Consider the following 14,664-nt stretch of genomic DNA (forward strand, 5'->3'; position numbering starts at 1 on the left):
AGTCACCCCTGCTGCTGTCTGCTCTACAGGTCACATGGCCTGGGATTACGCCATCTTAGTCGACCACAGAGGTTCTCCCAGGTGATTATGGGTGACCTGACTGATTTATCTGAGCACATCTCCGGAATGGATTTTTTTTCTCTCTGCCAATAGTCTAATTCCAAAATGACTGCCAGCCTGTGTATCTGTGTGGGTGTGAGCTTCGTAAAACGCTACACATGGCATGTGGGATTTGCTTTGAATGAAATATTCAAAACATGGATCTCTACTTGTAAGCACATTTCCTGGCTGTCATCAATACAAAAGTTTGAATATTTCATCCATTCACGTGTAAAAGAGTTTTTACGCCGCCACACGCCATGAGTAGGGTTTATAACAGCTGTGGCCAGTGGGGACGTCAATGTGTCTTCTACTGAATGTTTATTTAACTTCGCCGCCCCACACTATATTTATATTCTAAAGTTGGGCTTAGCGAAGGTTGCTATGTCAATCTTTCACAGAAATCATTCAGTCATATCACTTTTCATGTCAAAGTCATGTCTCAGCTCCAACCAGCAACTGCGGCCCCACATAAAAGGGCACAGCTTGTTATTCCAGGGCTACCAGCTATATTTATAGCTGATGATCTGGCCTCACTATAAGCTCTATGAAAGAGCTTAGTTACCAGTTCCTCTCTGATCCCTCAAACATGCCTATTTATAATCATAGCGATCACATTCAAAGGGCCGATGCCACCATGTTGAAAATTTGGAGCTGATCAAACTTCTAAAATAGCAGACAACTGATAATGCCTCCTGCCACAATTGTTGTTTAATGTCATCTACTTTTAGCAATGACATGCTTTTGCCCTTCTGTCTTTGCACAAATTATATATATATATGCAAGAAATGAATAGCATCCTCATCTCTTTGGTTCTCCCTTGCTTCTTGCTCAGTTTTGGAGTCTTCATACCAGTCCAAAGGGAGAGGCCCTTCTGGGCGACATCATCATCACCACTCCACTCCTCTCCTCAACCGTTCCCAAAAGATCACCCCTTCATTCCAGCCCCAGCAGCAGCAAGCCTTAGGCTTTGGGCAGGTGAGAACTTGCGGCAGCATGCGTTAGATAATATAGAGTCACACCCTCACGCGTGCATGCCAATAAGCGTATTGTTTGACTGCAGTGGAGATTTCCCAGAATAAGAATGAGTTGGGGAAAACAAGTTTATCTTAAGATAACAGAAATGTGATGTCAGTGATTGTCAGTGTGGTATGGGTAGTAGCATTAGGCACGCGAAAAGAATCACTGGATTAAAAGCAAATACAATTTACTTTGAAAACATAAAATAATAAGATCAAACTTATATGGAAGAGGATTAGGGCCAGTGAAAGAAAAAAAAAGATTGGCATGATTCTCACTTTATTCTCAGAATTCTGACTTTTAAGTCACAATTCTGACTTTAAAGTCACAATTCTAACATCAAAGTGAGAATTCCAAGATAAAAATGAGAATCCTGCCAACCGTTTTCTTCTTCTTCACTGGCCCTAATCCTCTTCTGTTAACATAAATACATTCCACTACATTTGCATTTAATCTTTTAATGGGAAGCCAGCCCAAAAATGTTCTTTAGTATAATATCTTGAACGCAGCCCGTGATTGGTCGTTACCTGAGCCCTGAGGCACCATGTGATGTCATTTTCAGTTAATTGCATGTGGCAGTCAAAAGAAAATGTTATTTTTTTTCATATTTAAGCGCATTGTTAATGTTCAAACTGCATAATGTCACAGTGGCTTACGATTATTTACTTGGGAATAAAATACTCTGCTGTGTATTTTAGTGTTGGTTATTATGCTGGTACTTGTAGAGCTAAATATGTTTTGAGGTGGCACTTAACTAGTGTAACAAGTTTGATAACCACCGATAAAGATGATGCCTACCAGTGTGCATTTAGCCATATTTATTCCGTCCTGCAGTATTTCAAAAGTTGCAATGAAAAGCCTTGGATATAGCACCATCTAGTGGCAAACAAACGCACAACATGTTGTTGAAAAGTGATCCGTGTCTCCTCCAGGTCCAACATTTCACTTCCTGCCACCAGGAATGGAACGGCAACTACGCCCACCGCAGACCGCAGGCCTTCATCCCACCCACCATACATGGGCCCGCCTTCACCCTGTCCCACAGCAGTCCGAATCACTCTGCAGGCCATCCCCACCTTGGGGGACACCCTCACTCCCAACCCACCTTGTTGTCCTATCCCCCATCTGGTCCTCTGGTCACGGCCGCGCCCGTGGCCCACCTCCTGGCCTCCCCCGGTGCCTCACGTCCCGTCCTCCAGCCCGCTTACAGCATCTCTCACCCGGCGGGCATCGTGCATCAGGTCACAGTGGGCATCAACCCCCGGCTTTTGCCCTCCCCCACCTTGCACCCCCAAGGCCAATTCAAGCCCCTCTTCCCCCCGCATTCCTACATTGCCTCGCCGGCCTACGCCAGTTTCCCACTCAGCCCCACCAAAATAAACCAGTACCCCTACATCTGAGCATGGGTACCCAGGTGCTCTTCTCACTACCCGAGGGCTAAGCGCACGGGGCGAATCCTGTCTTAAACCACAAGCAACATGGTTTTTCATTTCCAAAAACCATGGCACAACCACAGAGAAAGCAAGCTATTTTTTGAATCATGTCAACTTGGGTGTAATTGAACTTCAAGCTTTAAAAAAAGGAAAGAAAAAAAAGAACAACGTTGGAGATTATTATTGGGGCAAAAAATCTGAAGGAAATAATGTATGAATGATGGAATGTATGAGTAGTTGAACTCACACTTAATGTGTTTTGCACATTTGATATACCTTTGCATTGGATCTTCTACGAATACTCCTCAAAACAGGTAAATAATTGGGGTGGTGTTGAATAGTTCGACGTTGCACCCCCGATCCCAGCTATTTTTCTATATTGCCTTCTTACATGAGCAAGACGCATCCACATTTGTAAAGCCGTCCCAGTCTCTAGCTCTAGATCGCCAGATGTCGTCTAACGGTGTGTCGTGCCGCGTTGCGAGTATTTGTACTTTTTTCAGTGTCTGTCGCTGTGCGCAATGTCAATTTTCAATAGTCGTTCCTCACGCGCTGCATGTGGTCGTGCATGAGCAAAAGTGTCAAGCGAACGACGCGTATATCGTTTGTGTCACAAGACTCGCTGCATTGTATAACTGGCCCCAGCCATAGTGCCTTACATATTGTTCATGTTACTACTTATATATGACTATTATACAAGACTATTAATGTACTGGACTGCAGCACTTGAAATTCCAATCGCTCGACGCATCCTATGTGTGACTATATATCTATATGCACATAGCCTGCATGGGTGTGACGCATCGCGGATAGCGATGCTTCTACTTTGGAGTCGGTGTATATTTCAGTGTGACGTCGTAAGTTCCTTTTCCGTTCGTGCTCGAAAAGCGGCATGCTTTGCTGTGGCGAATGCTTTGCTGTTTTTATTAAGGAGAAGAAGAAAAAAAATAACAATTTTTGTTTGTCCGAATGAACTAGTGTACAAAAGTGCAAGTACTGAGTATTGCTTCATATTTGATAATCACTTTCTATTTAGTGAAACTCTTATTACCAACAGTATTTGTACTGTTTGAGGAAACTGCAATACAATCTAAATAGTCGCCTTTCCCTCCCCGCCCCTGTCTACGTATTTTCATTTGGACTGTTTTTCACTTTGTTTCTTCGGTGTTTGGACGTGCGCGGGCATGGCTTTGGCTAAGGTAAGGAAAACGATGCAAATGAATTCACAGTATGGAATTTTCTAAGCCTGAGCACACCATGCAGTATTCGATATACACACATATATATATGGACGTATATTGTAGAGCTAGAGTATTTAGTACCAACGCTTGATGAGGTGTGAGTTAATTGTGTGCAATTCTCCCATTTATGCATGTGTGACACAAAGTTAACGTTTCCCTTTACATTTTGTTGTTGGCTAAAGGCTTCTCAGTGTCGACTGCTTCTTTTAAACATTCCGTCAGGGAGGATATAAAAAATAAATACATATATAAATATATACGGTGGGAGCCGGTGTCACCAGTCTATATACCATATATCTATATATGTAGATAATCCGTGTGTGTTTCTTTGGTTTGGTTTCTTAGTTATTTGTGTATAATGTTGTCTTTAATTTCAAATGAAGTTGCTTGGCAGCACCAAAGACTGTAATTCATTTCCTGAGCAAGGTAGCTACTCTTTGCGTCAACCTCTTAGGATGTAGTTTGTAGAGTCGGTCGGGGTGGATTAAAAAGCAAAACATGTATTTAAACACGGCCGAGGTTTTGTCTAGCTTATTGGGCAATTAATAAGTCGTATCATTTATTTCTTGAATGTATCATAGATAAGCTGCTAACTGATGATTGCCACTTCCATAGCTGTGAAATTAGGTGATTTCTCTTGAGTTTGAAGCTGGCGTTGCGATTTTGTGTGTGCGTGTGTGTGTAGGTCCCCCAATTATCTAATAGAAGTGGTTTTGATTTGTTTTTGGGTATTCTTATTTGGAGTGTCATTGTAACTACTGTATTGCTGATAATGAACACTAGTTGCATTTGTTGTTTCTCGGTGTGCGCGCGCGCGTGTGTGTTTTTGCATCAGTATTTTATCCTTTTCGAACCTATCCTCTGGGCTCATAACGACATATAGGTGAGATGTATCGATGTATAACTTCGTTTTTGTACGTTTTCATATTGACGTTTCGTACACATTTAAAAACCGTAGCTTACAGTGTCTGTCGTACTTGTACGTTAACAATATTCTACCAGTGCAGGAGCACTGAGAGATTAAAAACACCATTGTGCATGTTAAAATTATTTACACTCACAGCAAAGGAAGGCGGATTAGAATACATGCCCAAAAATTATTTTCACCCCCCCCCCAAAAAAAAAAGTTTCAACTGATTTGACCTAGTATTTATTATTAGAATGTTTTTATCTGTTCAATGTTATGAGAATATCAGCTTTGCCTTGCGTTCTGATCGCTGCCCCCGCTCGTCTCCATTTTGTTTTGAATTGGAAAGCGGCCGTTGTCGTGTGGTCCTTACGGAAACTGAAGCAGTGTGAGCAGCACTGTGTACGTGCCTTGAGATTCAGAACATTCGAGATGCATATTGGAGGAGGAAGACCTAGAACACATTACGTCCGTCAATACTATTTATGGACAAGTACTGGGAAATCAAAGTATGACATCATACAAAATGACCTCATCAGAGATGTGGCTGTGATAAGAACTCAGTTTTATTCATATTTATTAATGGAATAAAGACTTAAGGCTCATGCAATGAATTGATTTTGAACATTTTGAACAACTTTTTTTTTCAGACCGACACTAGTACAAGTACTTAACTCTTGAGTAGCCACCGTTACCAAGCACTAGTACTTTTGATACAAAAAATTCCCCCCTAATTTTCTATTCTGGAATCTAGTTTCTAGTTCCTGATCGTAAAACGGCAACATGGCCGCTGTCGTGAGTACCGATATCTTGAAATAAGCCCTTCTATTAGCCAATAGGGGATGTAACGATATGAAGCTCATGATACAATAATTATCACGATATTGTGGGGAGGTTGGCGGTATTAAAAAAGAAAAAAAAGGTCAATATTGTAAGAAAAAAAAGAGCTCATACTAAAGAAAAACACAAATTTTGTGTTTTTTGTACATTAACCTACAATCTCCAATAACACTTAATATTGAGACACTTACTTGCTAATGCATGCACACATTGAGTTCCTCCACATATTGACTTTGTTCACAAGCATGTTACGTTCCCCTTCATCTGACGATTAGCAAAGATTTTAAACATAGAAGGGCCAAAACATCCCTTATAAAAATGTAACTACTAAAAAAAAACTAGCTACCGGAGGGTGCTAGAACTGCACAAATGGAAATCAACCTGACTTTTTAAACATATGTGTTGCTTTTAATATCGTGACATGACGACGACGTTATTGTGGCAGTTTTAATATCGCAATATAACGATATCGCCGTTATCGTTACATCCCTATTGGCCAGTACCGCCAATCACTATTTACAACAAAATCCCACTGTGAGATTGGAAAACAAATAGAATTTTAAAATGACTAAGGCTGACTCCAAAGTGAAGTGCGTTACAGTAATCTAGGTGTGATGAAGGCATGGATAACTGGTTCAGGGCGCTGCTGTGTAAGAGAGGCTTCATTCATTGTTGCCATGTGAAAATAAGCTGGGCAGCATCCAATTTGTCGATCCAATTTAAAATCATTGCCATTTTTTTTTTAATCAAAATTTGCAGTGAAGAAAAGCGGTTTGGAAAATGGATGGATGGAATCAAGTTGGCTTTAGCGGGCGGTGTATAAAAGTACTGTTGAGTGTTTTGAGGTTCAGGTCAGGGCTCTGGCATTTTTCCAAACTCATCCAGCCATGCCTTTATCAAAACTTTGATTCATGCGCTACTAACCGAAAGAGCCACATCTGTTCCCACTGTAATGACAGAGCAGAGTCCCGCCCGGTAAGGCAAAGAATTACTGGGAACTGAGGAACTTTGTCCAATCCTGATTGACGACTCATTCGGTGGTGTGTCCCAAGACTTTTGTCCGTATAGATGAGTGTTCAAAGTGTCTTACTGACCAGAACATAGAAACCCAAGATAAGACTTTATCCTGTTCTCCTCTGATCAGCTTGTATGAAAAACATCAGAGGACAGTTCATATAGTGGTGGATTGTACCAATAACACACGTATGCGTAATAATAATAATAATCATCATCACCATAATCACGTCTTTTGGATCGTCACTGGCTTGAAACAGCAGATGCAATACTTTTAAACATTTTTGCCGCCATTGCACCACACAAGTGTTCTTAGATGATGTGTACTTTACATGAGCTTGCATGTGCGTTGCTTAGTTTTCGTCAAGCACATTTGGTAACACTGGCTTTGAAGAATCATCAACGTCTCTCTCCTTTGCATGTTGATTTTTCTCTTTTATGAATCAAGGAGATTATTATCGTGGTTTGGCGGGCACGCTCACAAGCGCGATGCGTTTCAACACTGATATGGTTGTATGCTTTTTTTGTTGTTGTTGTTACTGATTCTAATCGTGTACCATTTTGAATGAGAAAGCTTTCGACATGAACTTGGCGGAGGATTACTGCTTGGAAACGTTTGCCAATAAGGCGCATGGGAAAATGTCATCTGTGTTGTGGTTCCTCCCAAAGTATTCACCAGCAATGCGACTCGAGGAGATGAAACCTTTTGTTTGGATTTTTTTAAACATCACCTTGCTTTACCGAAATGTTTAGTTTTCTTTTTTGGAGGATTTGTGTAACATTTAACAGATAAAACAGTTTGTAAACTATTATAGTAAAACAAAAACAAAAAATCCTCTGCTGCGGTTTTATCCTTTTTAGAGCTGTTAATTCAGGGTCGGTATTAGTCTCAATGTGCTACTGTGTTACTGTTTGATTTGTTTCGCTCTATTTTGTTTTAGCTTGTGTTCATCTCTTTCTGCAGAGTTAATTCATGCCGCAAGTTATGGAATTATCTGTCTAGATGGCTCATCAAATACACTTGATTATGAAATCTGAGCTATTACTGTTTTAAAAACCTGTAGATTATTTTGTGGCTTTGATGTTCTTTTTTTTTTTTTTTTCCTCATTTGTTTTATTTGCTTTTTTATTTGTATGTGCTACACTAGTTTGCCATGTAGCAATTGCACTGTGCAATATTTACAGTATGAGGACTGGGAAACTTAACTATGGATGTGATGTCTCTTTACAGTTTGCGTTAGTGTTTCCTCTCTAGTTCTCAGTGATTTAGGTGTGACCAAGCCTTCTCTACTTAGTCACATTATGCGGGTTTTCCAGGTGACTCTTTTGGTGAGTGTCGAAGTAAGACTTATAAATGGTGTATTATTGTTAAGATTCACTTTGAATTAAAAACAAACCTATTGACGCAGTTTTTTTTTCAATGTCTGCTTCATTCATTTCGCTTTTAGTGTTTAGTTATGACAAATGTTTTCTCAATGACTCCGATTTTGTGTTTCAATAACTTGACCTTGTTTATATTATACAGTGGAACCTCAAAAGTTCAACAGGTTTTTTTTTTTTATTGACTAAAAAAAAAATCTTTTAATTCAGCCCACATTACAGATTTTTGTGTTCCACTGAATAATGATTTTCTTTAGCATGCCAACGATTTTCTGCAACGATACAGTAAGAATGTGATTTGTAAACATAAAGAAATGAAGTGAAGTTAGTGAAACACATTTGGGTCACTGATAAAAACTCTCCATGCTTCTACACAGCAGTCACACTGATAACATTACAGATCCAAAACCTCTGATCCCAAAATTCCCAAAGTACTCATTTTAAACCATGACATTGCCCGCCAGATCTGGGAAGAAACTCTGCTTTAACGCAGTGACATGGCTTCAGATAATGCAGACGTGTGACAAAACCATTTTCTGGTTCGACATAAAATACTTGACGGACATCGACGACCAAACCAGGCGGAAAAATGCTTTTAACCATTGGCAGTGTAAAATGATGATCAAGTCAAGGGCTCTGTTGAATGCTGTCTATGGTCGTTGATGTCAAAGGTCATATATGCCTATTTTTTACCCCCTTATTTCAGTGCTAGGGGTTGAAGGTAGTAATTACTTCATAGCAATAGTTGACTGAATATTTTCCCACATTAAGCATTAAAATAGTAAGATTAATGTAAACATTGAGATAGACTATATTTTTTATGCAATGATGCTCCTCAACTCAACTGCAATTATTGACTTTAGTTATAGTGAATTCTATAGTGGTGACCCCCAAGGGATCTTTACTTTTCTTATAACAAAGAGATGGTAGAGATCAAAGGATTGAAAGGCAGTAGCTTTTTGTTTAATGTGGACAGTCAGTATTTGTGTGGAGTAAAAGAAACAACCTGCCTTCATCTCGCCTCGTCATTTACTGCATCTTTACAGTTGGTGAGTGTCAAAGCAATCTCCATGAAAAAAAAAGAAGCCCAGTTTAGGCTAAATGCTGCAGTCACACCGCCATGCTGCTTGTTGTTGCCTGGCGCTGTGCTGACCCCGTGTGGACAAAAACAGGTACAACCAAATTGTGATTCATAGAGAATTTTAAAGACGAGCCCCGCTTAATATGTTTTAGAGACCGTTTACAATTGAGATTTTTCCAAAAATACCCAATTAACATTTTATGATAGGATGCAGGAACACCGGAAGTTGCAGGCACAATTATAATATTTTGCAGTATGTGAGATATGCACCTCGCCGATGATGATGATGATGATGATGATGGTGATGATGATGATGATGTTCATGATGAGGATGATGGTTGGACCGAGCGGAAGTGGACCGGTAGGGCTCATTTCTTCATCTGGCTTCAACGCAGCGTCAAGCACCCCGAAGCCCTTGCACCCTGCACCCCCCTCCCTCCTTCCTGCAGCCCTGGCCACAAGACCGGATCACAAGCCCGCAGACGCCTGATCCAATGTATTATTTACGCGCCAAACTTCAGCAACTCATCCGCCGGATATGGCTGCCGGTCTGAGGGAGCGTGCGCCGTGGGCAGCCCGGGGAGCGGACCTTGCTCCGGTGAGGGATGCCGGAGCAAGAGGAGGAGGATGCGGAGGAGGTGAAGAGGGGAGGCGCGCAAGAAGAAGGAGCAGGTGGCGGAGCGGAGCGGTGGGAATGCCTGCAAAGTATGCGCTGTCTGCGGGGATGTTTTTACTCCTGCTCCGGTGTTCTTTGGCCGCAGAGGGTAAGACACACACTACACACACACACTACACACACACACACACACACACACAAACCATGCAGATGGATGCATCATCACCATGCGTCTCCTCCTATCTCCCTGCACTGTGTGCGAGTGTTGTGTTTCACACGGTGTTGTTGTGCACACTATTTGCTGCAGGCTGCACGGCTCAGTGGATGAATCAGAGCTCACCTGAATAGCTGGAATATAACACGACACATGCCCATTGTTTTCTAAGATGTGACGTTTGATTAGGGACACCTTATGACAAAAAAATAAATAAATAAAAATCCTGCACGTTTATTGGATATTGTGGAACTGCACTTCATCATACTGAGAGGCTGGGAGTAGTCACTTGCGTGTGTCGCTTCTCGAAACCAAAGTAATAGAAATCACTTTCTTTGTGATGCAGTGCAGCAGTCAATATTTTAGTAGAGCAAAACTGAGAGGAAAACTATGGAGAGCGGTTTGTAATATTTTGGGTGGTGAATCTTTTTCATATGAAATCATTTGAGGGCCACAATAACCCAACAATGAGCAAATGTCAGCTGTGCATCCATTTTCTATACTGCCTGTTCTCATTAGGGTCTCGAGTAAGCTGGCGCCTATCCCAACTGACTTTAGCGAGAGGGGGTGGATGCCCGAGACTGGTCGCCATCAGTCAATCGCAGTGCACGTACCAATGTTGCCTTATGATACAAGTTAGATTCATTAGGACACAATCATAATCTCAACACTTGGATCCAAAATAATCTTTCCGCATTGAAATGAATGGAGGTGCCATTAATGGGTTTCGGTCTCCTTCCAAAAATAAATAAATAAATAAATAATAGGGATGATAATAATAATGCATCGGATTTATATAGCAAACACTCAAAGACTCACACATTCACACTGTGGTGGCGGTAAGCTACTGTTAGTAGCCGCAGCTGCCCTGGGGCAAGCTGACGGAAGCGTGACTGCCAGTGTGCGCCTACAACCCCTCCGACCACCACCAAACATTGGCAGCTTCCATACACCAGTGTGAGTAGCCAGATGATCGATACCAGTACAATAACTCAAGTCTTGAGGAGTCATAGATACCGATACCAAGTACTGATACTTTTGATACAAAAAATTGCGCCTGCCCCCCCACACACACGCAAAAATGACAGATAATTTGAAAGAAAGACCTAGATATATAATTTTTCATTAGATTTGCATGAAATTAATGCCATTTTTTCTATTCTTCTAATTTCTAGTTTCAGCCGCATGAGAGCAACCGGCACTGGTATCGGCAGCCTCTACCAGTATGATGCCTTAAAATAAGGCTGGTATCGGCCAGATACCACCAATACCCGGTATTGGTTCTTGCCCATCCTTAATAAAGAAAAATAGAACAATATAACATTGTACTTTAAGAATAGAGTAATAGCCAAATTACAGATAATGTAAATAAGTAAGCAGTTGTACATCCTGATTTAATGCCGCAATCCAGTTGATTGTGCTGCTCCTTCAGGTGTGTCTAAATTGTTCATCCGGCAGTGTACAGTTGCTCCACCATTTATCCCAAACATCCTTTGCTTCTAAAACAGCGACTATTGATCCCAACCGTTAGCATGCCAATGGCGTTTTGCATCGTTTGTTAACATTAAGCTAAGCTAACTAACCAAAGGAAAAGCTAAGTGGCCGTTTTAAATACTCGATATGTAATTTAGTTTAACAGTAAACTTGGACTTGGGTTATCATTAAACAGTTTGAGGGCTCTTTTTGTGTGTGGATGAATTGCCAAACTGCTGCTGATTGTGGAGTTGGATTATGTTCACTGCCACAATACTGTTTCTCAAGTTTGCGCTGACAAGACAAATTAAAAAAATTACAGCTTGTATGTGGAAAAACTTGTTAGCAGTATCGCGAGGCAACACTCGCGTTTTTAACGTATGCGAAAAACTGCACAAAACAATAGTTTCAGTTACACTCTTCTTCTGTGGTGTTTATTGGTGGTTGGCAAAGTAGCTTGATGGTGCATTAGCGCCACCAACTGATATTGTCCTTCCACTGCAAGGGAAGCAATGTGAATTGATGTCGCTCTTTTGTCACACTCACTCACACAAACCTTTCATTTCCTCAGTCCAATTTTCTTTATTGTCAACTTCTTAAAATTGCTTTACCCCCCCCCCCCCCCCCCCGACATGACTATGATCATTGTCTGTATAAGCTGAAGGGAGTTATTCTGGGATTGCAAAGCAGTGCCGTCGCATGCGTTTCAGAGCATCTGGGTCAGCACTAATGACACACATAATGTTGCCAAGAGTAGGTTTATCTCTGTGGTCAAGGTCGCCTGTAAAAAAACAAGCGTGCTCTCTGATGAAGCTGCATATTGTTTTCATTCTAATACGACTTTGACACAACACGGTGCGTTTGACCCAAGCAAACAAAACAAGCGAGCGCTGCAGGGCCACATGTTTAATACTACTGGATGTGCTGACTGTTTAGAATGAGGCTGAGACGAGAGAAGCGGTGCCTCGGCAGCGATGACTACCATCACTAGCGCCACATCACACAGCTGCACACACACTGCAATACTGTCAAATAGCATTAGAAACAATGGGCCGCAAAGATGTTCATTAGACTGCACTGTTTCTTGTGCTGACAGTTGCCAATACTGTAAGCCCCTGCTTTTTTGGAGAGAGGGACTTTGCACCATTTAATTATATTTTAATAGCAACGAAATACTGTATGTTGAATTAAGATGAGCAACTCCATTTAGATAAAATAAGTGCTTTGACACCATCTTGTGGACACTTTGTGCCAATGAACTACGTTGAAGTGAGTTTGATGAGCAGCTTCATTTAGACAAAAGTAGGGCTTTGCCGCCATCTTCTAGCATCTTGATATTAAGGAACTATGTTGACTTGAGTTGAGGAGCTTCATTTTGACAAAAGTAGTACTTTGCTGCCATCTTGTGGCATCTTGGTGCCAAGGAACTATGAGTGGAGGAGCTTCATTTAGATAAAATAAGTGCTTTGACGCCATCTTGTGGACACTAGGTACCAATGGACTACGTAGAAGTGAGTTTCATGAGCAGCTTAATTTAGACAAAAGTAGGGCTTTGCTGCCATCTTGTAGCATCTTAGTGCCAAGGAACTATGAGTTGAGGAGCTTCATTTATATAAAAGAAGTGCTTTGACACCATCTTGTGGACACTTGGTACCAATGACACTATGTTGAAGTGAGTTTGAGCAGCTTCATTTAGACAAAAGTAGGGCTTTGCTGCCATCTTGTGGCATATTGATGCTAATGAGCTATGCAGAATTAATTGAGGTGCTTCATTTAGATAAAAGTAGAGTTTTGCCACCATCCTGTAGCATCTTGCTGCCTATGAACTACATTGGATTGAGTTGAGGAGTTTCATTTAGACAAAAGTAGGGCTTTGCTGCCATGTGACATCTGGGTGCCAAGGAACTATGAGTTGAGGAGCTAAACAAACACTAAACAACATTGTGGTAACAAAGTGGGAAAACCCCCCAAAACAAAACTAGTTTTGTATTTAATTTTACAGCAACTGCCATTTCACTGTGGAATGGAATCCTTGCATCTCCAAAACCAACACTGTTCACTAAACAAAATAAAATAAAATAAAATGCATATTTGTTGAAACATTAACACTGAGTTTGATTGGTCAACAATTTGTCAAACTAACAGATCCACATAGGGACTGACTAATAGTATCAATTTGTGAAAAAAAAGGACATTTCCGCCCAAACGTAACGATATATTAATCCGTTTTTTTTTGTGTGTGTGTCCATAATACTCCTCCCTGTTATGTAAGGTCCCAGAAGGGCTGATTGGATTAGTGACACATCTACTGCATGCCTGCGCATGTGCTCACCTCGTCCAACTGCGCTGAGGCCAGAGTGTGGCACAAAATGATGTTCACACTCGTCAAACATTTTGTAATTTAGGTGTCAGGTGTGTTTAAGCATGCTAGAAAATTGCCTTGCACGAGTGCTAACGGCTCCAGCTTCCCAGTTGCTTGCTTTTTAACATGTTTCTCACAACGGTACTGATGGTGCCTTAGATACAAATGTCGTGAACATTGCCTTCACTAAAAACATTCATTAATGAAATACTGTAATTGAATACAATGAGAGAAAAAAAAGATTCACATTGCACCAATTGACTGGCCTTCGTGCAACATTTAGGACCGTTCTCCTGTCACGTGTGTGCCATTCACACAACAATCCTGTTGTTTTCCCCAAACTTAGGTTATAATTGAGAACTTATAAGATATTTGTTAGCCCTGCCTGCATATATAAGTAGTTTAGCTTTTTCACTTCACTTCTCAGAGATATTGAGGCAAATGGAATTGACCTCAAAACTGTATAAACTTTGAGAGGACAAAATAATGGAAAATACAAGAAATGCAACATCAACTAACAACAGCTGATTTAATGTATCTTGCAAAAAAATAAAATCATTTTATGATTTAAGACTGCTCTGTTGATTTATAATCTGAAATATAAAGTCTATAGGAAACAGTCAATTTGATTTAAAAAATATTGTCACGTGTGTGACATCCGATTTGTAATGTTTAGCTTGACCCCTTAATATAAAGCAAAATAAAATAAGACAGAAGAAATAAAACGCTTAAATCCATAAATTGATTTTAACATTCATGCTAAATTCATTTGTGCATGGCAAAACTATTTTTTTCTTGCAAAAAACCCAAACATTCAAATCGAAAGCAATTTCTGTCAACAACAAAATAAATAGCATGCTATCGTTAAAAAACATGTTACCCCCTGAAAATCAATATTTATAAAAGTTGGCGGCCATACTAGTAAAATATCATTAAAATTGTCGCTTCTAAGCGAAAAACATTTATGTGAATTTTGTCATTTTT

General features: G+C 40.6%; 2 protein-coding genes across 4 annotated transcripts in view; both read left to right on the plus strand.

Annotated features, from left to right (window-relative positions):
- The window catches only part of hipk3b (homeodomain interacting protein kinase 3b), a 39,011-nt gene extending 31,049 nt beyond the window's left edge, over window positions 1-7,962 (plus strand). For 2 of the 3 annotated variants that reach the window (XM_086070793.1, XM_086070794.1), the window contains exons 15-17: window positions 30-81; window positions 935-1,077; window positions 2,052-7,962. In XM_086070793.1, coding sequence (XP_085926919.1) covers window positions 30-81; window positions 935-1,077; window positions 2,052-2,560 — 704 coding nt within the window. In that variant the 3' untranslated portion in view covers window positions 2,561-7,962. The remainder of the gene's footprint in view (window positions 1-29; window positions 82-934; window positions 1,078-2,051) is intronic. The other variant, XM_086070795.1, reaches the window with a different exon arrangement.
- Window positions 7,963-9,031: 1,069 nt separating this feature from the next.
- The window catches only part of kiaa1549lb (KIAA1549-like b), a 58,277-nt gene continuing 52,644 nt past the window's right edge, over window positions 9,032-14,664 (plus strand). Inside the window, exons 1-2 of the mRNA XM_086072110.1 lie at window positions 9,032-9,106; window positions 9,411-9,779. Coding sequence (XP_085928236.1) covers window positions 9,554-9,779 — 226 coding nt within the window. The 5' untranslated portion in view covers window positions 9,032-9,106; window positions 9,411-9,553. The remainder of the gene's footprint in view (window positions 9,107-9,410; window positions 9,780-14,664) is intronic.

This window comes from Leptonotus elevatus, chromosome 3 (genome assembly GCF_054856555.1).
Source record: "Leptonotus elevatus isolate MCC_2025b chromosome 3, RoL_Lele_1.0, whole genome shotgun sequence".
Taxonomy (NCBI): Eukaryota; Metazoa; Chordata; class Actinopteri; order Syngnathiformes; family Syngnathidae; genus Leptonotus; species Leptonotus elevatus.